The sequence below is a fragment of the Plasmodium cynomolgi genome, chromosome 11, assembly GCF_000321355.1.
Source record: "Plasmodium cynomolgi strain B DNA, chromosome 11, whole genome shotgun sequence".
NCBI classification, from domain to species: Eukaryota; Apicomplexa; class Aconoidasida; order Haemosporida; family Plasmodiidae; genus Plasmodium; species Plasmodium cynomolgi.
Genome location: NC_020404.1, coordinates 1,906,325 through 1,934,039, shown reverse-complemented (window position 1 = coordinate 1,934,039; position 27,715 = coordinate 1,906,325). Strand labels below are relative to the sequence as shown.

Here is a 27,715-nt window from a genome sequence, read left to right as displayed (position 1 = left end):
CGTAATGAACATAGTGTGTAAAAAGTGCCAGAAAAAAAAAAAAAAAAAAAAACTAGTTCGTAAATAGCGCACACTTCCAGGAAGCATATACATATATATATATATATATGCACACACTTGCATACACATGCTGGCTTTTTCCCAGTGGGAGTACCTACCCAGGAGAAAGGCCCACCCCTGTGTGTGTGCTTGTGGGGTGGGGTACCCACATGAGGTACCTAAGCAGACACACGATTAGGTCACAAAATGAAGGGCGAAATGTCAGACCGTTTCTGGTACTTGATGGCTGTGCTGGGGTAGCTATTTTTGGACTGCAAATCGAAGGACGCCCTCTCCTTACAGAAAACGGTTTTCTTCACAAACTGGATCAAATCGTTGGAGGAGAAAAAGGACACGAGCAACTTTTTCTTTTCCTCCTTGGTAAAGTAACTCAATTCTGCTTCATCCATTAAAGACGTGAAATTTTCTTCTACGTACTTCTCCTTGTCATTGCTCATGGCTAATTTCGCTAGGTCTTTTTTAATTTGTTGCGCACATTCCATGAACAGTTTTTCATACTGCGACTTTTCGATGTAATGCTTTGTAAGTTTTTCTTGTAAACTGCAATTTATGTTTATTTGCTTCTTCAGTTTCTTTTCTAAATTGGCTACCTTGTGCTGTAACTCCTTAGAGTTGTTCTCCTCCATCTTGGCTTTATTCTTCGGTGTGCACTCGGCGTTGCCGCCCTCGCTCTGTCCTGCACAGTGCGCGCCCCCACCATATTGGTCTCTTTTCTGCGCTTTCCTTGGTGCAGCGTTTCTCTTCTGTGCGCTGCCCTCCTTTCTGTAAAAGGGCCCTTCTTTCGCGTGCGTTCCCGTTTCTGCTCCCGCCCCCGTTTCTGCTGCTACCCCCGTTTCTGCTGCTACCCCTGTTTCCGCTCCTACCCCCGTCTCCCCCTTCAGAATCACCTTATCATACATCTTGGCGAGCTTCTTCTCCAAAAACAGCATATGATTCTTCATCAGTTCACTGTTCCTCTTCCACTTCTCCGCCTCCTTTTTCAAGAACTGGGAAACGTTGTCCAGCCGTAGGCACTCGTTTATGTACCACTTAAGTTCCTTTTGCAGCTTCTTCACCCGTTCGTCCTTTAGCTCCCTTATTTTTTCTTCCTTGACAATTTTTTTCAAAACGCGTATTTCTTTCTGTACGTCATACATGTAGGTGTTGAATGCCAAAATGTATTTCTCCTCATTGTCCTTTAGAATCGTGTTAAAATGGATATTCATATTTTCGATGGTGTTATTTAGGGCTTCGAACCTTTTCTGTACATCTTCATTCTTCTCTTCAGCTTTGCTTGTTCCCTCTATTGTTGGCTCATTTTTTTCTAACTGTTCACTCCCCCCTTGCGCAGTGCCTGCCTGGCTCACTTCCTCCGTTGTCATTTTTGGCTACACATAAGGGCGTATATATACAAAAACATGCGCAGAAATATATAAGTATGTCCTTGCAGGCCTTTTCCTTTGCTGCACTGCTTGTGTATGCCCGCAGGTCTACTCTCAGGTGCGAACCTTTTGCCCGTTTTCACGCAGGCTTCGCAAAATGGCTTAGACCGCTTACATGAGAAGTGATACCGCACAGCCCTGCTAACACTTCCTCCATCAGTCACAGAGCCCTCGCAATTTGTGCTCTTATCTACACTAACGCGAAAAAAAAAAAATAAAAAAGAAAAAAAAAAAACCTAGCTGCTTCCCGCACACATGTGTGTATGCAAGCAAACTTTTAAATGCTGCCTTTCTCCCCCACACAGGACAATTAAAGTGCTTACTCGATTCGCTTAATTTTGTCTACCTTCCCATAATCGCGCATACGTCTTTGCGATTCCTTTGGTCAAATTGGGAGTCTACATTTGACTAGGAAAAAAGGTAACTTACCCTTTCTTCTGCAACGATGGCGCGAAAGGCAATTATTTTTCCCGCATCGTTCTCTCCGTCCATTTTGCCCTTCCCTATTTTGTATCACTAAAAAGGGGCTACTAAGCAAAATATACACCTCTCTCCCTTTCTAGTAGCATTTCGAAAGGCACATCTTGCCATGAAGAAAACGCGGAGATGGATAAAACCTTTGCCATGATGTTTCTTTACTCGAACAATTTTTTTTACCCCAAATGGAAGGCACAGATGCGATATATGCGCCTCGCCCCTCTTAGGTGTTCGTTCACAATACGTCTAATCCTTTCCTCCCCATGGGGACGATTCCGAAAAAACGTCAGATCTGTTTTGCTTTGTCTGGCCGCTCGGTGCGAATAGGAATTTTTTTTTTTTTTTGACGCAGATTTCCCTTCTTTAAAGGTGCCAGGTGCAACACACTCGAGGCGCGCACTCACGGAAGGAGGTTGAGAGGGGTGGGCAGAAAGGTGGGCAGAAAAGGTGGGCAGAAAAGGTGGGCAGAAATGGTGGGCAGAAAAGGTGGGCAGAAAAGGTGGGAACATATAAATAGGCGGGTCGGCAAACTGCGGGATGGCAAAACGGCCAACCTAGCGACAGAGCTCGTTGGCCATGTACTTGTTGCGCTTCATCTCGTTAAAGGACTTATTGTTGCAGTCGTCGAAAATGTTGTAGTCGCTTACAAACTTGCACTTATTAATAAAGTAGTTAACCAAATTTTTGGTGGTGTACTTTTTGGGAGACTTATGAATGTAGGGCTGGGAGAGGAAGACGATGTAGAGGCAGTCCTTAACGACGTTGGAGAGCTCGGAGAGATAACCCAAGAGGTCATTATGTATCTTCTGAATCTGCGTTATTTTATAATTTACCTTTAAGTTAATTTGGGCAGCCTCCAAATACTTCACCGTTTTTAGCAGCGTGCTTTGCAGTTCATACAACGTCTTCACCTCGTGTGCTCCGAAGAACATATCTCCGATGAGGTCTTCGAAATGGATGTTTTCCTTCATGCCCACTTTGTTTGACACAAGGTAGGGTAAATAAGAATAGGTCCTTCTTTTGCGTGGGGCCACTCCATACTGGCTGCTTCCATCCGGGGGGTGCTCCACGGAGAAGTCCTTCCTGGGTCTCCCTCGGAAGGAGGTGCTCTGATTGGAAATATGCGAATTGTCCGATGAGTACTCCTCCCCATGGAACGATTCGCCTGAACCATAGACCGCTTCGCCTCCACCGTAGACCGCTTCACCTCCACCGTAGACCGCTTCACCTCCACCGTAGACCCCTTCTCTCCCCCTATTAATGAACGACTGCTCGACGCAGTTCGCCAACAACTTATAATCATCGATAAGGATCTCAAACAGCTTCCTCGTGTTCTCCATCCGAAGGACATTCACTTCCTCCTTGCCGCCCCTACCCGACATGGATAGCTTAATTTTGCACAGAAAAAATGCAGTCGCTGCTGGGACACTCAAAATTTTCACCTTCTGCGAATGCGTTATGGAGGAGAGAAGTTCGCTCGTCTTTTTACTCCTCCGATTGGGTAACTTCAACGACGGAATGATCCCATCAAATGCTTCCTCTAATTTCAGCGTGCACGAAGATTTAAATAGAAAAAAAATTAAATTATCCGATAAGTACTTCATGTACTTCACTTTGGTTACTAACTTAAGGAACCTCTCCTCGAGATAAATGAGATGCTTCACTTGGTTGGACTTCTCCTCCGTCCTATTTAGGAAGTATAGCGATGTGGACAAGCACAAGTACGTGTTGCACAGGTCCTCCATATATACATTATCAAAGAGACATACTTTTCTCTCCTTTTTTGTTGACTTCATTACATTCGAGATGATTGAACAGTCGCTGTCCTCGTCACGCTGGCCACCCTCCGTTTGGCTACCCCCCTGTGGTCGTCCACTTCCAAAGCTATGACTATGTTGGCCATTCTCCTGTTGATTCTTCACATACTCCCCTATTGGTGACCCCCCTGCAGTGCCTCCCTTGGATGTGCTCTCACAAATGGGGTCCTCCTCATCATCGGCGTGTTCACTATTACCAAGGGGAGGTCGGGCCGAGGTTCCCTCCCCCGCAGAGTGTGTCCCATAGTGAGCATTCCCTGGCACAGTTCTCACCCCCCCGGCTAGCCACTCCTCCTCGCCCGCGTCCCGCAAATCACTGCCACTCTTGACATCACGCCTCCTCCTATCCTTATTGTAGTAATAAAACAACAACACGTAGTACGAGTACTGCACCATGGTGCTCACATGCTCACTAAGTATGTCATTTGTCAGAAACAAACTCGATGAAATGATTATCCTTAACGATCGTAACAAGGAGACAACAAAGGGGATGGTCACGTTACGATCCTTCACCTTCTCGAAGATCTCCAGATGTTCCATTCTGTTCATTTTTTTCTTACTAAACAAATCGACAGCCTTATCATCTATGTCTATAATACTCATCTTGGGGGTCAGCTTCAACAGGGTGTCAAAAAATTCGAATAGGAAAGAAGGACTAAAATTTTTACAAGCACAATAAAAGTGGTACAACTGAAAAGTGGTAATATTTTTCATCTTTGAGTCATATTCCCCTGACCCACTCCTCATAGTCACCTCAGTTCCCCGCTTGGACACTCCACTTAAATCATAAAAGAGAAGCATTTCCTCCAGTCTCCGCTTTATCGACTTGACTAACTCGTACGTGTGCTTATTCGTATTGATAGAAAAATGAGTGAACTTCACTACATCGCTTAGCACGCTGAAATCGTAAAAAATGAGGTACCTTTTGTAGAGCTCACTCTCCTTGTGGGTGGAGTCACCCCCGGGGCACTTGCCATCTCGCTCGGCGTTCTTCTCGTTCATGTGTTTTATTTCGTTCATCAGTTTGTCTCTGCTCCAGGTGGGGCAGCTCTTCTTGGGGGTCACTTCCTTCCCCGCTTCGTTCCACGCAGGAACCCCCTCACGCAGCTCCCTCGCAACGTCATCCAAACTCTTATCAATCCGCTCGCACAGAAGCATCACTATATTTTTGAGCAAAAACTTGTTCTTCTTATGCTTCTTCCCCAAGTCGTGATAGAAGCTGTAATTCAGGAGGTAGCTGTTCACGTCGTACACATTGTCCTTCACCTGAAGCAGGTCGTAACTCTTCAGCAGATTCCTGGGATGCGCAAAGGCATGCGTGTGTGTCTCTCTCTCCTCCGATTTGTCATAGTAATAATTAATCACTCTCTTCTCACTCAGGTTAAAGCATATGCTTTTTTTTTTGCTCTTCTCATCCACCGTGTCGTCATTTCTGCTCTTGAGTATTTTTTTGTTCCCCGTGGGAGACGGGCTGTCCTTCACGGGGCTCCTTTGAGCTTCTCCCCCTGGGGGGCATGTTCCCCCTTCTGATGCCTTTTTCGCTTCTCCCCCTGGGGGGCATGTTCCCCCTTCTGATGCCTTTTTCGCTTCTCCCCCTGGGGGGCATGACCCTCCTGGTGCCTTTTCCGCTTCTCCCGATGGGGAGACCACCTCTTCGGGTTCTCCCACGAGGGTGCCCTTCGACGGCACAGACACCTCGCCGCTTACAAACCTGCGTGCCTTCCTACTCCCCTTTGTCGCGCTGCTCACAAAAATCTCCATCTCGGGGACGAAGGAAAAGAAGGAGCTTATCTTAAAAAGGCGAATAAGCGTCTCATTATTTACAGTGGAAAAATCCAAAGAATTATCGATGTAGTACCGAAGCTTATTAATGAAGACATGCAGAACCTGGTTCTGCGTGCTCGGCATAAAAATCACCTTGCCCAAGCACTCGGACAAAAAAAGTAGGTTCTCTAGCGAGTAGAACTTCAATCTCTTGTTCAACTTTTTAATAAAAATAGAAAAGGTAGAATTGTACAAATCATTCATGTTGGACTGAAAAATGTCAGTGTTGTTAAACCCTGCGCTGCTAACCCCTGTGCTGCTCAACCCTGTGCCGCTCACCCCTGTGCCGCTCAACCCAGTGCCGCTTACCCCTGTACCGCTCAACCCTGTACCGCTCAACCCTGCGCTGGAAGGATGCATGAGCGGGTAATTATCTACACTCTTTATAAAACGGATTAAGTTCTTCTCACTTTTTAATTTCACTAAAGGATTCCCAATAGCATGATCAACAATCCTGTTAAACAAACTATGACTGAAGACCATAAACCGAAGGAGAATAATCAAACTGTAGCTAAAATCATATGCCTCCATCTGGTCCAGCTTTTTTTCATACGTCATTATAAGGGCGTGCACACTTTTACTGTTTATCTGATTCGTCATCTGGTGCACTGTTTTGGAAAAATACTCCTTTCGAATCAGCTCGTCAATATGCTTCCTAAATATTTTATTCAAATAATCTCTTAACATTGGGACGTGCTCAGATTTGCTGGAGAAGTGGGTCAACAGGGTAAACCACCTCCTGATCATTGTTACGTCTTTCTCTGTGTCTACTCTGAAACTGGACAAATTATTCGCACACGATGCCTCCTCCTTGTCCCCGAACCGATCCAATCTTTTTTCTTCACCGTCTGACTGCCACTGCTGTTCCTCAAGTGCGCTCAACCCCCCCTTGGAACCCCTCCTGCTGCCTGGGATGTTTAAAAGATGCTTCAAATTTTTCATGTACGATTTTACCTTACTTTCGCGCTTTTTCGCGATCTGCGCGGGGTCGCCACGTGTGACCTCTGCCGGGCTGCCGCTTCCCACCTGTGGCGAGTCTCCCAGCTCTGCTTCTTTTCCTCCTTCTTCCTCTCCTCTTCCCACTCCTCCTACCACTCCTTGCCGCCGCACCCGCTCGTGCAAATGCGTTATGTCCCTCCCCCTGAGGGACAACACGAGGCACTCGAAAAAGGCGCCATTTAAAATGTTGTTTTTCACGCTCTCGTCGACATCCTTCAGATGGTGAAGCACAGCGTAGTACTCCATGTTCATGAGCTTATCGAAAAAGGCGCTCAATTCTGCTTTATACTCTTCGCCCCCTCCTTTTTTGGACACCAATTTGTCTACCTGCAAAAATATGCTGTTCCACGTTTTTACGTCGCTCTCCTCTGATAAATGCCCATGTATAAAATGTAGCAATTCGCTCAAATTTAATCGGGAAAATTTCACGTATTTGTCTTTTTTTATCGATACGGCAACGATTTGTGTGAAGCTCCTAAATTTTATTTTTTTCATTTTACTTGATGTCCAAATGGCAGTGCTGCCCCACTTACTCGAGTTACTTAAAATGTTTTTATGGTTCAGTACATTTGGGGATGGCGTGCTACGGGTTACCTCTTTTCCAATTTTCCCTGACCTCACGTGAGTGTGTACAATTGGGGAATTCCCCACCTGCTTCAGCTCTTCTCCCTTGTCCAATATACTCCCCTTTATTACTCTACGCCACGCGCGTGCCTGACTATCCTGCGCGCTGTGCACGTCCGGGGCACCTCCTCTTTTAAAATTATAACATACCACCCTGGCGAGTTTTCTCCTAGACGATCTCCTCCCTCGTGTGTAATTATGTAAGAACAATTTCTGACTGATGCTGACCAGCTCGCTATTTCCAAATTTCCTTGCACACGTGCTGATGGGAAGCCTGGATTTACGGTCAATTCCTATACTGATATATTTATGTATTTTTTTACACTCATGTTCACACGCGTACGCCCTTTTAATCGCAAAGCTGTTCATCATTTCTCCTCTGGCGCTCCTTAGTGGTTTTCTTTCCCCGTCACCTTCAGAGAGTTTCAAACACTTTGGCCCACCTGCCTCGGTTGCTAGGCCGCTTATTGCGCCTCCTCGGATTGGTGACTAGTGATTTGTTATTTGTTATTTGTAATTTTTTTTTTTGCACTTTTTCTGAACCGTTCAGGTATTTTTTTCCCCCTTTTTGGCTAGTCAATATTTTTTTTTTTTTTCCACTTTTTGCACAGTTGTGTGCGTTTCGATTTTACACCTTCCTGGGGGTGTTCCTCCTACTTTGCAGCTGCGCCTAGCTGGTATCTCCCCTCAGTGGTGGTTAAACGAAACATCCCTACAAACAACTCAAGCTTCGTGCTCCACAGCTCAAGCTTCGTGCTCCACAACTTAAGCTTCGCGCTCCACAACTTAAGCTTCGCGCTCTTCGCTCGTCCTCCCTCTCTTTCTCCTTGCACGCCCCTCCGTGTAGTTCGGTTCACAGTTCAGAGTGCAAATATCTACCCCCTAGCAGCGCCAACAATGTAGCACAACCGAACTGTGTGCTGGTTACAAAACTTACATAATGTACGGGCTAGTTAGCTTTCCGCCTTTTACGTACTCACCTGAATGGGCACGCGGAAGGTCATTCGTATCGACTTATTTACTCTCGTAGGAAAAGCTAACACCTCCCCGCTTCACACCCCACCTGTAGAGTAGTAACTACATGTGCCGCAGCTTAGTCAAGCGAGCTGAAGTACCATAAATATATTCGCATATGTACACAGTACACACTCTAATCTTGCCTCGAACTTTTTTATTTTTATTTTATTTTTTTTTTTCAGCTTTGTTTAAACAGCGTCACTGAAGGTAGCCAATTTGTTTCCTCTCAGCACTACCGCGTAAGTTCATCATGAAATGGGAAAAGGAAAAGAAAAAAAATAAAGTAGGATAAATGAGGGCCCACCAAAAATTAAATAACGGGGGAATCACAAAGGCAATTAGTCATTACGCATATAGGCGTGTACACGTTTGCATAATTTTTTTTTTCATTTCAGTCAATCTTTAATTTTCTCCATTGTGGGCATACATGGAATGCATACCTACACGTGAGTGCAGGTAGCCCCATCGCCTGATTCCGCGCATGCTACACCTCCTGTGTACGTTTGCAGCAGATCAGTGCTCTCTCTCCCCCTCTCCGTTATCAAGTGTCGACAGTGAGGATCGGCTCCTGCTCGAACCGTTTAAAAAAAAAAAAATACACATATATGTACGCATTGCGAGCTGAATCTGTTCCCTTTTTAGCTGCCCCGAACGGTGAACCCTCACACAGATGTGCTTCTCTAGTAAAAGCGCTTCGCACCCATGGGGTATGCTTCTCTACAGAGAAAGTGACCTGCTGAACGGCTTCCCACTCCACCCGGCTACAACATTTCTTACGAATGACTTTTCCCAAAAGTTCAAACGCATCGTGCCAAAGGAACGTAGAAGTTGCAAGCACGTAAAAAAAAAAAAATAGCAAAGGTTGGAGTGTGGTAGGCATGCGCTGCGATATGGAGACGCACGCTCTCCGTATACAACAACTACGAGCTTTACACAATATGGACAAAAAAAAAAAAAAAAATTAACACAGCGAATAACAGCTATTTAAGCTGCCTAAGGGGGAAAAAATTGGGACCCACATTACACACTGCACCAGTTAAGTTAACGCTCAGTTCCCCTTCTAAGCTGCTCCTTCCAAGTGGCAAAACGTATGGCAGCTTCAAATAAAGCCATATGTGCGTGACCACGCTCTCCCCCAACAGTTGTGCTAACCGTTCCACGCATTATTCAGTGGAGATGAGCTCCGATCTGTTCGTCCTACCAAGCTAGTCATTAAATGGTTACCTTTTATTGTGTTCGTTTTTTTTTTTTTTTTTTTTTTTTTTCCTACCCGTCTAACACCTCCCTTAACGTCCCTTCCACTCTCCCGCAGCTACTTCTGCACCTGTTCATTCACATTATTGGAAAGACGTAAGTTGTTCATGCTTATAGAATTTAAAAGGTTACTCGGGAGGTACTCCGTGTTTATGGTACTCGAATTTGAAGTGGACCTTAGCTTGTCGATCATTTTCCTGCTAGCGAAATATTCATAGTTGTTCATATCCTTCATGTTCGTCATGGGGGTGGAAATGGATGTGGAGGTCAGGTTGGCCTTCTTAAAGTAGCTGTTGTATGCCACGTCGTCGTAACTCTTTGGAGTTGTATTATGGTTGCCGTTTTGGCTGCCGCTATGACTGCCGCTATGACTGCCGCTATGACTGCCGCTATGACTGCCGCTATGACTGCCGCTATGGCTGCCGCTATGACTGCCGCTATGGCTGCCGTTGTGAGTGCCGTTATGACTGCCGTTGTGACGTCCGCTATGACTACCGTTATGACTGCCGCTATGACTGCCGCTGTGACTGCCGTTCCTGCTCAGCTCATCCGTGTGCTGCTGGCCTGGAACCACCTCTCCTGTGGACGGATGAGCCCCCCCACTGCACACGCCGAACCGATAATGCGCATCATCAAACTGAGACTGTGCTTGCCTATCCACAACGTTATCCTGATAGCTTCCTTCCCGTTCCAAGTGCTCATAACTTGGAAGCACCTGAATCATGTGTCCAAATTCGTAGTGCGCCTTGTCGTGCATGGAGTACTCGCCATTTCCGTGTGGGCTACCACTCCTACAGTCGTCATTTGACTTAGCAACGATATTGTAATTGACTCCTTCAACACAGTTGTGCATGTCTCGCTCTGATATCCCGATGCCATTGTGTGCATTGGCATATCCGTTATAGTAGAGGTAGTCTCCTTTTCCCGTAACCTCTACATTTTCTTCTAGCACCTCCGAGCCTAACTTATCGCCGTTGTTCCCATCTCCCCTTTCGTAAGGCGAACTCATGTATCCCATTCTTTGGGACTGTACCTCCTTTTCTCCAATCGTCACGAGATCATACTCATTGGTGGGGACTTGCCTCAAGGGAATTTGATCTCCTTCCCCATACTGCACCTCTCTAACCATATCAAACACCTCTCCGTTTCGCACACATGAGTCGGCACCCTCTACATATGAAGTATCTCCAAGTGAGCACTGCCCTCTATTGTCAATGTCCCTCCTTCCTCCAACTTGTAGTTCATCATACTCAACGCTTCCTACACCGTAAGGGCTGTCTTCCCTCCCACATGCTGCTAACGCGTCTAACGCGTCTAACTCGCTAGTTTTTCCCATGGTACTCTGTAGATTGGGGTAGCTCTCTTCTTCTCCTTTGGCACCCACCATGGGGACTCCATGACTCGTTCGGTCAATGAAACTGTTGTAATGGTTAACTATTTCAGTGTTCACTGCATCAAATGCGGCTTCGTTCCCTTCTCTCCCTTCCCATGGAGCGCCACTCACCACAGTCACCTCCTTGTGGAACGGCAAAGTGCTTCCCCTACTTAACGGATGTTCATAGGAGGAACCTTCATCTACGTTGCTCATGTTCAAGGGGTTCACCTTGTTCATATTCAAAGGGTTAACATTGCTCATGCTCACAGGGTTCACGCTGCTCATGCTCACAGGGTTCACATTGTGCATGTAACTCTGCACGTATTCTAAATTTCCCTTCCCCTCCTGGTCATAAATCACACTAACACTGCTGTGCATATTTGGGTTCAGGTTCATAATATGTTTCTCATGTAGATGCGTTGGGCTCAGGTTCATAATATGTTTTCCATGTAGATGCGTTGGGTTCAATCCCTTAGGATAATTCACATTCGGAAGCATAAGACCTTCTGCATTGACCCCGCTTACTTCGTTCATTCCTTCTCCTGAGCTGACGCATACTCCGTTCGGGTTGTTGTCCGTCCCGTTCAAGCATGCCGCGGCGTCTTTCCCATTCACAGACCCCAAGTCGTTACTACCCTGGTAATTACCCAATCGGTAATCAACTCCCAGTGTGGCGCCGTTTATGTTGCTCATCATGCACGTGTCGTATGGCCCACCCATGCCACTGACACCCTCCGTGCACGCATAGCCATGGATGTCGCCAAGCGCGTTCGCGTTCAGCATTCCGCCAATACAGCCATGACCGGCAAGAGGGCCAAAACCGGCAAGAGGGCCAAAACCGCCAAAATCGCCAACGCTGCCAACACCGCGCCCATCATTTAGACCACTCATGAGATGCGCACACTCATACTTGCTCATGTCTCCCACCTCTTGCTCCCCAATTGGTGGTCCGAAATGATTTACCTCGCCCAGCTCATTGAAGCGTCTCACGTTACTGGCCCCGTGGCAGTTATTCATTTTATCCAAATTAACTTCCCCACCCAGGTCAGGTACCTCACCTGGTATGTTGCCTCCACTTATTTCTTCCCCCGGCGAAATCAAGTGGTGCGCTTCATTTAGGGCAACGTTGAGCATGGACCCATCCTCATTAACCCCCGAGGTGCCATCACCCACGGAGTTGAAGTAGCAATAGTTTTCACCCCTCTGCTCATTTGGCAACTTATTAGACGTAATGAATCCCCCGTTCTGTAATTCGACGCGATTCAGCTCTCCCAAGGTTCCTTCCCGTTCGCCACTCAGTCTGTTCTTCTCACTAGCAGGAGACCCATCATGATTTGGGACATCCCCAGGGCTGCTCATTCCACCCATGGTGAGAAATCCAAAGGCAGGGTCGGACAACTCCTGCATGTAGTCCTCCACGCGGGCATTCTTGTTAGTATTCCATCCAACAGCTAAAATGTGCAAAGAGAACAGGCGAGCAAAGTACCTCTGCTGTAACTCAAATTCTTTTTCTGAATTTAGTGGTACCTCGAAATGCTCATAAAATACTCGTGACTGATATTCGTATGGTACTCTGTACCCTCTTGGATTATCTACAAACTCGATTATGTTGTTTCTCACGAGAGAGCAATTTAAATTGTCTTTCTTGCGATGTATTTCATTTGGCTGGTCCCTACTCACTGGGGTGCTTCTCCTTCTCGCCCTTCTTAGGTTCATTAGGTGAGTCTTCCCTTCGGCCAAGTCACTACGAGAGGGATCCACCGGTTCACCTCCGTCGTTTGCTCCGTCGTTCTCTCTGGCCTTTGCTCCACCGTTCGCTCCGACGTTTCCTCCGACGTTTCCTCCGACGTTTCCTCCGACGTTCTCCCCTTTGTCCACTCCGCTATTCTCATCAAAGTTCGCTATGACGTTTCCTTGCTGCTCTGCGTGGGGCTCCGCCCCGTAATTCACACCGCTTGGATGAAGACCACCTGTAGATGATCCCCCTCCCACGTTGTCATTCAGCACGTCACCACCGCTGCCCTCATTGTTTTGGCTCGATTTGGGGGCAAAACCAGAGTCCCTGACAAGCATACCACCCAGGTTTCCCACCGTATACGATCCGAACCCACCATACGCAGAGTCGTCTCTCTTCCCATGTGCCTTGTACATCCTATAAGACGCCCTCATGACATTTCTATCATCATAAAAAACTGAATCCTCCTTTTGGCTAATCGTGTCTACCCTGTTTAAAGCACTTTGGCTAGCTCGACTCAATTTGCAATGCTTCGTTCGTCTCCGAGGTTTGGTAGGAGGTTCTGCCCTCAGGAGGTCCTCCGCTGCATTATCAAGGGGGATCACGCTGCCGTTCATTAGTACATTATCGTTTTTGTTAGCATCGACACTGGTGCTCCTTTTCACGGTGGGTACCACGTCACCATGTCCGTAGGTGCCTTCTTGTCCTGCCTCAAATCTTTGCTGATTAACGGCTCTCAATTGCGCACCACCCCCCTGCATGTCCCCGGCGATGTGATTATAACGCCTTCCCCTGCACACTCCCATGGAGTCACCCACAACATGGCCCATAACTCCATCCGGCTCATTCCTCAGGGCCTTTTGGTTTTTCCTTAACTGAATCTTCTGATATGTAGAAAAATATTTACTCAACTCCTCATCGAGTAGGAAGTCCTCCCCTTTGAAGTTCCTATTCGTGCTTCGCTTTCGTTTTTTTCTTTCTGCTTTGTACGAAGCTGGGAGGGGATCGCCTACTCCGTTTCCACCACCGCTGACACCGCTGACACCGTTGACACCGTTGACACCGTTGACACCGCTGGCACCGCTAACGACGCTCCCCCCTACGCGCAAGCACTTGGTCTCCTTGCTCTTTTCGCCTCCCTTGCGTGGGTCTTTCCCCTCCACGTCATTCCCACCCGATTCGCATTTTATTTTCTTCAAATGACAGATGCGCTGTCTGACGTGTTTCCTATTCTTTATGTGGCTTTTCTGGGGGAGTAGGCTAGCCCCCTGGGCACCCCCCACAATGTCGCGAAATGCACTATCGTTTGGATCATCCCTACGGTGAATAAAGCCGTCCCTATGCCCCCCCTCCATGTCAACCCCTCTATGCACCCCCTCCATGTCTACCGCACTCCTCATAACCCCCATGTGTGGCGCCATTCCCCCGCCGCTGTAACTCACCACGTAGGGGCTATACCGCTCTCCTCTCAACACAGCGCCGCTCGCGCAGTGGCCTCCGGGCATACCGCTTCCCCCCGGAGCATATTCACTCCGATTGGTGTGACTCCTCCCGAAGGGATCCTCCCCCCCGTAATGAAAACTGTGCACATTGCCAGGGAGCAGGTCGCCATGGAGCAGGTCGCCACGGAGCATATCGCCATGGAGCAGGTCGCCACGGAGCATATCGCCATGGAGCAGGTCGCCATGCAGATCACCACGATGAAAATCGCCATAACGCTCATCACCACGATGCAAATCACCATACCGCTCATCACCACGATGCAAATCACCATAACGCTCATCGCCACAGCGCAGAGCCCCATAACGCTCATCAACATAATGCAGAGCCCCATGTTCCACGCCGTGGTTCACGTAAGCCGCGTGGGCAGCACTCTTCGTTGCATATGCATACCTAGAGGGGTAGTCCCCCCCCTTGGCCATAAAACTCCCCGTCCGATAACCTTCGTACTGCTCACAGGGGACAAAGTAGTTGCTCGTCATTCCACCATTTTCTAGGGTCCCATTTTTACAGTTCAACATACCTCCCCCATTGTCGCTGTATGGCATGGATAATGGATTGCACATTTCTGGATCATTCTTCAGGTGATTACTGTTGGATGAGAAAGGAGGGGGGTCTACATTGCCCAATTCTGCACAGCAACTGAATAGATCTAGTTCTGCTGGGCCATTTGTTTGAGCAGCTGTGCCTTGATCTGCCAAACGATCCTCCATAGGATCACCCATTGCACCCCTCATCATGTCCTTTACCCGGTGTGCCATTTTCCCCCTCAATTTTGAACCCTCCTTTGGTGTCTTCTTTATCCTCTCCCCTTTCGCGCTTTTTCCCCTAGGCTTATAATGCCTTTTCTTCCCAGCCATTCCTCCCCCTCGCTTAGGGTTCACCCCGAGATGATACTCACTCAAAAGGTAACTACCCTCAGGCAAAGCCATGTTGGTTTCCCCCCCTTCGATGCTCCTCACATAATTAGCATCTGTCCTTCCATCCAACGTGGCATTCTCATTTTGAATAAAAGGATTACTCGATATTTTTGCATTGTAAGTCTGACTCCTATTAAGCATGTCCGATCCTTCCACAAGTGAGTCATTAACAGTATCACTCGAATGCTTCAGTTTTCCTTTCCTTAATCCATCTTTAATTCCTTTTCCTATAATTAAAGGAGACTTATCTCCTCCCCCCCTGAGAATCTTGCACTTATTTTTTCTCCTCACGTTTTTTTTCATATATACGTTTATCTTAACAACCGTTTTTTCTGATCTTGAGAATCTTGTCCCTGTAGCTTTATGTAACAGAATAGGATTAAAAACTCCTTCGATCATACTTTGTGCAAATGCTTCTGCTCTCTTTTGTGCTTCATCATTCCCTACCTTTTTACATGACCATCTAGCTTTCATTTGCGTTTCATTGTCTGTCCATTCAACTCTCCATTCTCTCTCAATTCTATCCCTTATCAAAGATACTCCATATATTCCTACGTCTTTATACACTCGAACGATGGGTGGTCCTTTGTCTGGGTATAACTGTTCAAATGTAATACCTGCTTTTATTTTTTCTATCAATTCTTTTGCTCTTAATTTTGCTTTATCATTTCCATATTTTTTATATGAGATTCTTTGTTCTCTTCTTATTTCATTTTCATACCATTCGACTACTAGACATCGTTCTACTTTGTCTATCAGGATGACTGGTTCGCTCTTTATCTTTACTTGTTTGCACCTGTCTGCTTCTCCGTTGTGGGTTGTCTCCTCTTCTCCGTTGTGGGTCGTCTCCTCTTCCTCGTGTGGGGGGGTTTCCTCCGCTGGGGCTTCCGTCTCGAGGGGAGCTCCACCCGCAGGGGTATGGGCACGGGCATCAGACCTTGAATCGCCACTCAGATTGGCACTCACATCGCCACTAACGTCACCATTCACGTCACCACTCACGTCACCACTCACATCGCCACTCACATCGCCACTCACATCGCCACTCACGTCACCACCCACGTCACCACCCACGTCACCACTCACGTCACCACTCACGTCACCACTCACGTCACCACTAACGTCACCACTCACGTCACCACTCACATCACCACTCACGTCACCACTCACGTCACCACTCACGTCACCACTCACACCACCACTCACATCGGCCCCCCCCTGGCAAGCCCCGTCCGGTAGGGCCCCCCCGATTGCCTCCACAGGGTCTGACTCCAGGCCGACGCTTTGCATTAACCCCTACGCTGTCTTAAAACACTTAGAGGTAACCTTCTTCCTGGTTACAAAACATCTATGTATGCACGCAGGGGTGACTCTGCTCAAAAGGGGAGATGCCACCGTACGTGCTCTCCGATGGTTGGATTAGTGCTTGGCTCTTCTGATACGTCTCGCTAGTGTGCACCTCACATGAAAAACACACCCTATGGTGGCTGTTCACCTCCGTATCTTCTAACTCGATAGGAAAAACACTTCTTGTCTGTGATCGTGCATTCGTTGTCGGGGCGGCACAAAGGAATAGCTTTCACATTACCTCTACTTTGCTAAGGATTTTTCGCTCATACGAACAAACTAGTATGTGTAGTTTACACCAAAAAAAGGGGAACACATTGGGGAAGATAACTACCCTGTCTTCGCGCTGCGCTGGGAGCAGAAAACAGGGAGATGCTCCAGTCTGTGTCAACTCAACCGAGGTATCCCTCACCCCAACAACTGCAGCGGGACCGATCGAGGATGCGCCCTGCTTCTCACAAAAGAGTGATTGCTATTGAGCTTCACCGTCGAATTGGCCTAACCAAAAGGAGAGAAGTCACACACATGACTCGCACAACAAAAATGTTGTTTAAAAAGGTACAATTAGAAAGGTGTAGAAATGGACACGCGGAAGGATAAAAAAAAAAAAAGGGGGTGTAGACGGGACGAAACAGACTCAACATGTGCGACGTACGCCTTATGCGCGATGAGCTCGACGAATGAGCGTCACACGATGGTTTAAGCTAGCCAAAATATGTAAACTAGACAGACGAAGCCAGCTTCGCAAAACAGACTGAAGCTGAGGGAACCTCCGATTGATCTACAAACTTGCAAGAAACAAAAAAAAAAAATTCAGAAAAAAATTCAGAAAAAAATTCAGAAAAAAATTCAGAAAAAAAATTCAGAAAAAATTCAGAAAAAATTCAGAAAAAATTCAGAAAAAAATTCAGAAAAAAAATTCAGAAAAAATTCAGAAAAAATTCAGAAAAAAATTCAGGAAAAAAAAACTGTTACAAAATTTTACATGACGAATGGAGAGCTCCTCCAGTTGCGACTACTTATGAATCACAAAGGAGGCAAACGAAAATATGATGTCAACCTTTCTCCGAATGGATATGAACACGTTGGTAAATGGAGAGTGGGCATACGTAACCGTGAACACGTTGGAACGGAGAGAAAATCTACACAATCGCGAACACTTTTACAACGGAGAGAGTGCATCTACCCAAACGGGAGCACCCGTGGGACGGTTAAAATTGAGAGGTCTCCCCCGGTGCGCACCCAGCGAGACGCGAAAGATGCGCGGGGTACGGAAACATATCCACGATGGAGTGGGAGCGCTAAGGCATAAACTCAAAAAACAAACTCAAAAAAACAAACTCAAAAAACAAACTCAAAAAAGAAACTAAAAAAAACAAACTCAAAAAACATACTCAAAAAACAAACTGGAAGAACTAACTGAAAGAACAAACTGGAAGAACAAACTGGAAGAACAAACGCGGGCACGTGTCGGTTTGGTCGGACGGAACACTCCCCTCGAATCTGCACAGCGACACAAATGCTTCGAAACAATTTAGGAGTGTTCTTCTGTCGACTGGCAGAAAATTTATTCACGCCCAGGCATGCACCCACGGGTCTATGGCGCAGCTGCCAGCACTGGGTCGCGGAAAAGGGGACGCCTCAAACGGACCGCACAAAAAGAAGCACACAAAAAAGTACGCATGAAAGTACGCACAAAAAAAAGCACACAAAAAAGTACGCACAAAAAAAAAACAGGCACAGAAATAGACAAAGCGGGCGATAAACTACTACACAACTTCGATTACCTGCATGTTAAAATAAAAAAAATGAAGTTGAACCAAATGGCGGGTACGCATGCATTGCAAACTGGCTGAACGTCGGCAGGAACGGGATGGCAGATTGGCGCGCCTCCCACGTGAATGAAGGTGGGCATGCGCGTCTGCCTTCCGCTCAAGCAGGGGTGTCCCTTTGTGCGCGGAACAGTGTCGCGACGGGACAAAAATGGGAAGATAACAAAGAGAAAAGGGAAAATACAGACAAATGGGGAGACAAAGAAAGGGGCATACAAATGGGCAGACGAACAAACAAAAAAACGAAAAAACGAAAAAACAAAAAAACGAAAAAACGAAAAAACGAAAAAAAGAAAAAAAGAAAAAAAGAAAAAAAGAAAAAACAAAAAAACAAAAAAACAAAAAAACAAACAAAAAAACAAACAAAAAAACAAACAAACAAACGGAAAGACAAACTGGACAAACTTACGATGCGGCAAAAACAACACAACACCGCGCGAGTTTTTCTAGGCAAACAAAATGGAGCACATCGAGAGGGGAGAGCAGGAAGAAAAAGACAAAAGTCCAACGTTTTTCACGCCAGACAAACTGGAATGAAAAAAAAAAAAAAAGAAGCAAAATGGAAAGTTTTTTTTTTTTTTTTTTGTTCTATTCTGTATTGCTCTGTATGGCTCTGTTTTGCTCCGTATTGCTATTTAATTTTGCTTCCCTTTTTTAGTATTCCCTTTTCTTCTCCGCCGCAAGACGTGCCATTGCGCGAAAGCGCCAAGGAATGGGGAGCGCAGAAATGCGAAAACGAAAACAAGCGTGCGGGTGGACGGGCACAAATGAAGACGAACGTGAATGGAAAAACGCGCGAAAGCGAACGCAAGTGGGGAACATAACAAAAAAAAAAATAAACAAATAAACAGATAAACAAACAAACGAACGGACGAACGGACGAACGGACGAACGAACGAACAAGCGAAAATCAAACAAACGAAAACCAAACAAACGGAAAACAAACAAACGAAAACCAAACAAACGGAAAACAAACAAACGAAAAACAAACAAACGGAAAACAAACAAGCGAAAAACAAACAAACAAGAACGGTGGATGACCATGACAAATGAGCAGCACAAATTGCGATACGAAAATAAAATCGGACAATACAAAAAAAAAAAAAAAAATTGAAAAGAAATTTCTCGCTACTCACACGTAAGGGCAAAAATAAATAATACGCAATTACAAATTAAGAGGAACGTGGACGGTTGCGGAAACGGGGAAAATAAAAAAAAAAAACAAAACAAAAAATAGACGAGGGGGATGAGAAACGCGGGGACACGCCGAACGCAAAATGGATGAGCAGAAAACGCAACCAGACGGAGGAGTCGCGCTACAGATCATAAAAAAATGCAACCATACGAAACAAACATAATGGCAAAAAGTAAAAAATAAAAAATAGAAAACAAAATAAATTGCTACCCCAAGCGTGTTTACAGTTAAACATATGCATGCAAAAAAAAAAAAAATAATTAAAAACAAAAAATAAAAAAAATTCAAGAGATAAAAACAGAGTACAGATAAATAAGCAATAAAGGTATACACGCATATGCGTTTAAAAAAAAAAAATGATACACCTCGGTACACGTGCTAGACATGTATATCCAAGAATTATCCTGTTTCACTGCCTGTTGGCACAAGTGAGTGGCTCGCATGTTGATCTTGGCACATGTCCGTGTGTGTACGAGCATGTGCATACGCCTCGCCCAACGCAGTTCCGTTCCGCTCGGTTCATTCCGGTCAGTTCATTCGGATCAGTCACTCCGTTCAGCTTCGTTCCGTTCAGCTTCATTCCGTTCAGCTTCGTTCCGTTCAGCCTCGTTCCGTTCAGCCTCGTTCCGTTCAGCTTTGTTCTGTTCCCGCCCCGTTTCCGCCGACAGTCCATCTTTTGCACACACGCCACTTCCCCACTCCCACGAACTTGGCATGATTTCCTCAACACGCGCTGTATTAAAACGCGGAGATGACAAAAAAGCAAAAAAAAAAAAAAAAAAAAAAACAAAGAAAAACGGAAATGCCAAAGCAAAAAAAAAAACAGAAATGCCAAAGCAAAAAAAAACAGAAATGCCAAAGCAAAAAAAACAAAATAACATGCACATAAAACTTGGCCTCTTTTATTCTTCCCTTTCTAGCCACGAAGCCGCGCGCATACGTACACACGCACATTCCCGTGTGTTCGCATTTCGGTCCACGTGCACACCCCTTCGAGGGTACGCGTTTAATGAACCCCCCTTTTGCTGTCCACTCTTCGGGTACCGCACCTAATGACGCAACGCAAACGCCACGCGGGGTGCGAACAAGCTGCTTGTTTCTGTTGCGGTCTAGACGAAGCGATAGGGCGGAAAAAGGGGGGCAAGCAAAAAACGGAGAAACGAATAACGAACGGGCGAATAGCGAATAGGCGAAGAAACATACAACATATGAGGTGTTATACCCTCCTCACGCTTTGCATCCTTTTGGGAAGCTCCTTAAATGATACTTTGACTTTCCCACCTGTTGTGCTGCCTGCCCGTTTGGTCAACACGCACGCGTACACATATATTTACATGCACACAGAAAACCCGACAAGGAAAAACATCCACCCCCGCATGTATTGATTTATTTTTTCTTTCTGTCCAAACGGATCTCCTAACATAGAGATTAACATGGCGTGTTCCTACCTCCTTGTGCGATTTTTTTGGAGTCAATTTATTACCACACGCGGTACGTTGAAGGGGAAATGGGGTGAACGACGTGGCTGCGCTTGCCCATCCCTTCCAACCGTCGCTACTAATCGATGATGAAAAGGAGAGCACTTCTTTCTCCCCTTGTGTTGTCTCCATTTTGCAGTTTTCAAAATTTTCAAAATTTCGACTTTCTTTTCCCAAAATGGTTACGACGCTCCCCGGACAAGTATGCACCTTTATTTGGGGGGTACTCAGTCAGTGCCCCCCCTGCTGGGCCCGTTCCTCCTGTCATTTTATTTCCCTTCGGTCGTCTCCCCGCGCCGTTGCCATTAAAAATGCCTTCCCTGCAGGGCGACAACGGGGAACTTTCAAATGTGTATCGTCTTCACCGGTGACCAAGTCTGCTGGACTGTACAAACGGGAAGACTGATGCATCGAATGCTCACACGGATTAACAAAAAAATGAAGGAAACAAAGTCGTTTTCTCGGCTCCTTCCCCATCCTGCTCACCACTTCGCGTACCTCCTTCCACAGCGATGCGCTATTTCACCTGAACAGATCAGGACATTTTATCTTCCCATTTATCCTTTTTTAAATTGCGAAGCTTTTCATTCAAGCGTAAGGTTCGACTTGCATGAAGCACTGCGCAGCGCGTTGCACATCCGAACACATAGTTTGTAATTCCACTCGGGTTTCTCTATCCTTTTTTTTTCCCCCTGTTCCGCTTCTTCAAATCGGCAGTGTCGTTAAGGAGAGGCCAAGCAAATTTCGAAGTGCAAAAATGGAGGTGAGTTTCGAAGTGCAAAAATGGAGGTGAGTTTCGAAGTGCAAAAATGGAGGTGAGTTTCGAAGTGCAAAAATGGAGGTGAGTTTCGAAGTGCAAAAATGGAGGTGAGTTTCGAAGCACAAAAATGCAGGTTTGTTTCGAACCGCAAAAATTGAGGAGAACAGCGCCCCTGCTCTCTCCTCGCTCGCTACCTATTTAAATTGTGCCGAAAAAATTAAAGCGCACAGAATTACAGAAAACGGGAAAATAGAGCGAGATGCCCTCCAAACAGGCGCACGGACTTGTGACGATGCTTTTGTGAACGCGTTGAAGAACAGGAGCTAGCATATGAGCCCTCGCCCGGTCGTACACCACGTCACACTGGCATCAGATAAAGGGCGCATCGTTCGTTCCCCTATGTCGCACCCGTCAAACTGTACTATTGTGGCGAAAGCAGAGTCTTTATAGCAAGAGCCTCGCTTAGCCTTCTTTTTTTTCCCGCCCTTTTTCTGCATTTTTTCACGCCCTTTTTCCGCCTTTTTTCTGCTTTTTCCGATTTGTTCTCCTCCCCCCCCTGCGCACGATGATCAAACTGGACGTTTTCAAGTTGGCCAAAATGGGGCCGAGTAAGGGGAAGGGGCCACTCATCGCAAAGTACGCTCCTGTTGGGTTCAAGAAAGGATTCGGGGCTATCGGACTGGGAAGGCACACAAAAAAGGGTACACTGTTGAACCAGGGGTGGAGCTTGCGAGGAGTCGTATTTCATTTGCCGTTCCGTCGATATGCTGCTGCCCCGAGAGAGAGACATAACCTGATATAGGGCAACCGCGATGCCCTCCAAGTGTGCTACATCTCATGTGGACATCTTTTTTTTTTTTTTTTTATTGCTCTCCTTTTTTAGGCTTCTTCATTATTAACAAAATGCTGGTGCCTAACTTTCGCGTCCCAGACCTGAGCGATTGCAACGTAAGAGCGAGAACTGGAGGGAGAGAAAAAAAAGAAGCCGATTTGTACCTCTGCTCATATTTTGGTCAAACGGCAACGTGTTTCGCAACACATGAGTGAAGACTGCCTTAACAGTGCAGTGATATGAAACATACATATGGGAAACGTGTCATACACAGATGCCATTTCCATCATGCTCAGCAGCATAAGTCGCTCTCTCAGATGAGTAGCTCTTTCCTCTTTGAAACCCCCTACACATTGGGTGCTACCATCTGCATTTAACCTCCCCCTTTAACGTAAATAACATGCGAAATAACTTCCTCCTTTTTTTTGGGGGGGTGACCCTTCCTCTTAGCTAAAACCATACGTCTCGAAGAAAACGCCCCTCATCGTCATGAAGAAGCAGTTGGGCCCCCGCCGAAAAATCCTCAACTGAATGGAGCAAATGGTCCCTACGTTACACAGTAGTTTTGGCGCCATTTATTTGTCGCTCCTTTATCGCTCCTTTTTTGCCGCTTCTTTATCGCTCCTTTATCGCTCCTTTATTTGCCGCTCCTTTGTGGTGATTTTTTTTTTCCCATTCGAGCGCCGAGTGAAGGGTATCTTCACATGTGTGTCCCCCTGGTGGTTAAATTAAAGCGCGTCAACCAAATCGTAAATTTGAAACCCGCCAAAAGTTGATAAGTGCCTGCTCGCATGCATGTGTACCGTTTTTTTTTTCTTCTTCTTTCTTCTTCCTTCTTTTTTTTTTTCTTTTTTGTTTTTTTTCAAATTGCGTCCTTCCAACGCGTATATCGGAAAGGAAAAAAAAAAACGGTGAAGCATAGTATGAACTGTCGTAACGAAACACATTAATAACATTAACGAAATGCACAGAGCAAATGGCTAAGCCCGCTTCGGCGCAGCTGTAACGCATGAGCAAAAGGGTAAGCGGTAAAAGGGCAAGCGGCAAAAGGCAAGCGGCAAAAGGCAAGCGGTAAAAGGGGCAGACCAGAAGGTCGCGGGCCGCATGACGCTGCCAACCAGCGAAACACCCATCAAACTTGTGCTGACGAACAGCAACCGGCACAAAAGCACCGAGGAGGCTTTGCAATTCTGCTGCAAAGAGGAGGACACACACCAGGGGAGAGGCATTTCCCAAAAGAGCCATGCTAACAAACCCCTCACGGAAAATGCGAATGTAATAGCGGAAGAACTTTTAGGCGAACTCCTCTACATAGGGGTCATCATCAAGCATATCAATAAATTACCATCGAAAGAAAATACAAAAAACTGGTTAAAACAAAATGCAAACTATCATGTCCATGTTGATATAGTACTCGTGAGTGACAATGGAGTGGAAGTATCAGCACTCGCACATGATCTGCATTTGCAGGAGGAAAATTATTTCCATAGTGAACAAAGAAGAGTGCACAGGAGAGTGCTAGGCAGGAGAAGGAGTTCATCTAACAACGAGAGGGACCCCACAGATGGGGTAGAAGAAAGTCAAGGGAGGAAAACGCAAGACAGTTGGACACCTCTAGGGAAGACTGCATGGCAGGTGGAGCAAGACAAATTTTTTTTCCCACTAGATAACCAAAAACAGACACGCGAAAAAAACGTTGAAGACGTTCTCCTCGCAACGGAGGAGGAGTTCCAAGTGGAAGGGGTCATTTATTTTTTGGAGCTACCACTGACCATTGCGCAAAGGTACCTCAATAAAGAACTACTGGTAAAGGTCCAGCTGTGTGAAATCTCCAAGGTGGACAAGGGAAGGAGTGTGAACTCCTTCCTCAACGATAAACATGTGAATGATTTGAGAAAAATTTTCAACTACCCGTCGCTGTTGCTGAGCAACGTGCAGTGGTCGTCGACCTTTACGTCCGGCATGGCCCTCGAAAGGGAGAAGAAAAGGAAAAAAAAGAAAAATGGAGAGAATGGCGGGGATGGTCGGGATGGCCCGCATGATAGCGATGACGACTACAGCGACCATAGCGATGGTGACGATGACGACGACGACGCGGACCGCGAGAGCAACTCCTTCCCGCACAACGGAGAGGACGTCCGAAGCTTCCCGCCGAACGTCAACATGCACAGCATATGCAAAGGCCTTAACAAGCTGGAGGAACACGTGCACAGCTCAAGCTACGCAAACAGAGACTTCAAAAAAATTATCTTAACCAAACCAATCGTCGTCACTAAGCCACTCAACATAAGGTGTAGAATAATGGAACCCTACCTCTATCTCCAAATTGAGAATGTAACAAAACAAAATAGGGTGAACATTCACGAGCTGTTTTCTAGATCTGTGAACATTGACACTAGTGACACTTTTCCATTTTCTCTCCTCCCGGAAGAGACCTACAGTCTTTACCTTCCGATTTTGAACTTCGTGCAGGTCCTCTCGCAGAAGAGTGCCCAAGACAGGGAGAGGATGAGGAGCTCCCTGCGCAGCTCTGTGTACGCTGCTGATGTGAGCACTGGTATGCAGAACACCCTCCACGGTATCGATGTAGGTGCTTCACTGTATAACCCCTTTATCCTCGGCGCAGAGGGAGGGACCTCTCATCAGATGGGAAAACGCCGCAGTAGTGATGCACACCAGCGGGCAAGCCAACTTGCAGATGTCACGAAGCGATTCAAGAACAGGAATCAAATTTCATCCATCCCATTCGAAGACAGGCATAAACGTTTGTCCTTCCAATTCCAAAGCGATAAGAGCATCATCACCCTGTCCATTAAATGGAGCATCGACGACACTCCGGATAACTCTATATGGTCCCAGTACTGTATGGAGATGGAGATGCCAAAACCGCACACCTTCAACCTTGAGGTTTCCTTCGTAAAGGAAATCAATACTTCCTCCGTCCTTTTGGCGGTTTTTTCATTTTATAATCCCCACCACGAGGAGATAGACCTTCTGATCGAGATGAAAGATGAGAGTGATGCCCTAAACAACGACACCCACAGTTCGCTCATTTCCTTTAGCTCGCTAATCAACGTGGGGATTATCAAACCATTTCAGCGCAAGTCGGTCAGCGTCCGCATGCTCGCCATTATGTTCGGGGTGCACAATGTCCCCTTCGTTAAGATTATCAATCGGGTGACCGACACTGCGTATTATGTCGACTTGGGATCCATCCTCGTCACGGAATAGGCTACCCGCACGGCGTTACCCATGGGAGAATTTGAGGGGGTGAAAAGGGGTGCACGGTGAACCGCGGGTGGAGTTCGGTTGGCAGCCAGCCCATTTTGTTACCCTCCCATTTGTTACCTTCTCATTTTGTTACCCCACCATTTTGTGTGTGTGTTTTTTTTTTTTTTCACCCCCCCATTTGAACCGCCAAAAGGGAAGAAAAACTGAAGCAACATATGCCAAACTAATCGCTGCAAAAAAACTCCACCCTTCCAGGAGTGAACACAAATGCTCACCATCTCGCGCAAACATGTGTGCGTCGTGTCCTCCACAACGCGGACAAAAAAAAAAAAAAAAATCCCGAACGTTTTTTTCAGCATACAATCAATAGATAAAAGCAACAGTTAGGAAAAACGGCCCTTCATTTGTTTCACCCCATTTTGTTTCCCCATTTTCGCCTACCACTTCGTAAAGGAACATTGCCCACGTACATGCTTCTTCCTTTTTCGACAAATCATAAATCCTCATAATATAAAAATGGCGTCTTACCAGAGCTTGTTTTTCCCCCTTCTACTGCTGCTCCTTGCTCTTCTTCACCACATATGCATCCCACTCTGCTCATGCGAAGCCCTCAAAGGAGTAGCCAACTCCCCCTTAAGTGACAGTTCCAACGATACCAATCAACATACTCAAAAGACGCAACTAATAAACTCCCTAAAAAAAAAAGCCAACCAAATTAGAAAATTGTATAACACATTAAACAAGAAAAACGAAAACCTCCCTCTTTACCTTTTTGCAAACGACAATGATGAGGAAAAAAGACAAATACTGAAGGGTCTCTTTTTGAGGGGTCATTTGGACTTCCTGCAGGGCCTCAACACCCCTTTGTCGAAATACTACCTGTCCATGCGTAGCTCGCGGAGGGCGCAGCGGTAGGTCTCGCGCGACTGCCACCCGGCGCCAGGCGGACTCTACGCCGACAGCACGACGGAAATGCGGCGGAGATGAAGCGTAAATGAAACGAAAAAGAAACGAAAATGAAACGAAAATGCGATGGAGATGCACAACCAACACACCTCCCTCTACATATCCCTCTGCATCTCCCTCTACGTCTCCCTCTGCATCTCCCTCTACGTCTCCCTCTGCACCTCCCTCTGCACCTCCCTCTTCATCTCCCTCTGCACCTCCCTCTGCACACCGCTCAGCACACATGTCGAAGCCAAAATACGCAACGAACGGGACCTCATCAACGGTCTAAGCGTGGAAAATAAAAAAAGACACGGTAAGTCGAGGCACCCCAACGCTAACCCATTTCGCAGGGGGCACCACTCGAAAGAAAAAAAAAAAACACTGCATTTGAGTGAACCGAGCAACTTCCTCACCATTTTTATCCCCTCCCCAAATTGTCACGCAACTTTGCAGTCGAGGAAAAGCTCCAGGAGTATCGATTTTTAAAAGACAACCTTCTGCAGCTGTACTCGACCATAGGTATGTGGCCCCCCAGTTAGAAGAGCCCTAATCACTTCTGCTGATATGCTGGGTGGCTCGTCTTTCGTCCTCCCCCACCCACAATGAACCCGTTACACTTGGTTGTTTTTCTTTTTCTTCTTTTTTCCTCCCCCATTTCGCTTCATCCCTCTACCCATTGCAGAGAAGCGCTTCAAATCCGTGGACTCCTTAATGGCCCGCTTGGACGTGAACCCGAAAAAATAAAAACAACAAAGGGTCGTATTAAGCACAAGGGTTATGCACCCAGTGCGAGGTAAACTGTTCAAGCGCATTCCTTCAGAAGGTGTAAAGGCAGCACAAATGAACCCTTTACCATTTAAAGTGTTTGGGAGGAGAGCCTTTGCTCGTTCAATAAGGGGCCCTTAGGTTGCACCCCCTCCCAAGCGGACACCTGCCAATGGCAGTGCCAAATTTCCCAAATTTTGTTTCTCCTCCTTAGGAGAGCTAAGTGCACACGCATTGTATACCCCCCTCAAAAAAAAAAAAAAAAAACAACTGAAATGGTGCATTCAATGGCTCGTGTTGCTTC

General features: G+C 46.4%; 6 protein-coding genes across 6 annotated transcripts; 3 read left to right on the top strand and 3 right to left on the bottom strand.

Annotated features, from left to right (window-relative positions):
* Positions 1 to 267: 267 nt before the first annotated feature.
* Positions 268 to 1,421, bottom strand: PCYB_115250 (hypothetical protein; the record flags this gene model as incomplete). The annotated part of the gene is made up of 1 exon (XM_004223404.1): positions 268 to 1,421. A coding segment is annotated over one exon (1,154 nt), but the record flags the coding sequence as incomplete, so codon positions are not given.
* Positions 1,422 to 2,512: 1,091 nt separating this feature from the next.
* PCYB_115240 (hypothetical protein) lies at positions 2,513 to 7,093 on the bottom strand (the record flags this gene model as incomplete). Its single annotated transcript, XM_004223403.1, has 2 exons — positions 2,513 to 5,809; positions 5,978 to 7,093. The coding sequence occupies 2 exons, from the start codon at positions 7,091 to 7,093 to the stop codon at positions 2,513 to 2,515; spliced, it is 4,413 nt and encodes a 1,470-aa protein (XP_004223451.1).
* Positions 7,094 to 9,551: 2,458 nt separating this feature from the next.
* PCYB_115230 (transcription factor with AP2 domain(s)) lies at positions 9,552 to 16,313 on the bottom strand (the record flags this gene model as incomplete). Its single annotated transcript, XM_004223402.1, has 2 exons — positions 9,552 to 13,582; positions 14,375 to 16,313. 2 exons carry the CDS (start codon positions 16,311 to 16,313, stop codon positions 9,552 to 9,554), a joined length of 5,970 nt encoding a protein of 1,989 aa, XP_004223450.1.
* Positions 16,314 to 22,200: 5,887 nt separating this feature from the next.
* PCYB_115220 (hypothetical protein) lies at positions 22,201 to 22,998 on the top strand (the record flags this gene model as incomplete). Its single annotated transcript, XM_004223401.1, has 3 exons — positions 22,201 to 22,336; positions 22,519 to 22,583; positions 22,918 to 22,998. The coding sequence occupies 3 exons, from the start codon at positions 22,201 to 22,203 to the stop codon at positions 22,996 to 22,998; spliced, it is 282 nt and encodes a 93-aa protein (XP_004223449.1).
* A 573-nt stretch (positions 22,999 to 23,571) lies between these two features.
* Positions 23,572 to 25,698, top strand: PCYB_115210 (hypothetical protein; the record flags this gene model as incomplete). Its single annotated transcript, XM_004223400.1, has 1 exon — positions 23,572 to 25,698. One exon carries the CDS (start codon positions 23,572 to 23,574, stop codon positions 25,696 to 25,698), a length of 2,127 nt encoding a protein of 708 aa, XP_004223448.1.
* Positions 25,699 to 26,214: 516 nt separating this feature from the next.
* On the top strand, positions 26,215 to 27,390 carry PCYB_115200 (hypothetical protein; the record flags this gene model as incomplete). Its single annotated transcript, XM_004223399.1, has 4 exons — positions 26,215 to 26,609; positions 26,883 to 26,959; positions 27,100 to 27,165; positions 27,329 to 27,390. The coding sequence occupies 4 exons, from the start codon at positions 26,215 to 26,217 to the stop codon at positions 27,388 to 27,390; spliced, it is 600 nt and encodes a 199-aa protein (XP_004223447.1).
* Between the last annotated feature and the right edge of the window lie 325 nt (positions 27,391 to 27,715).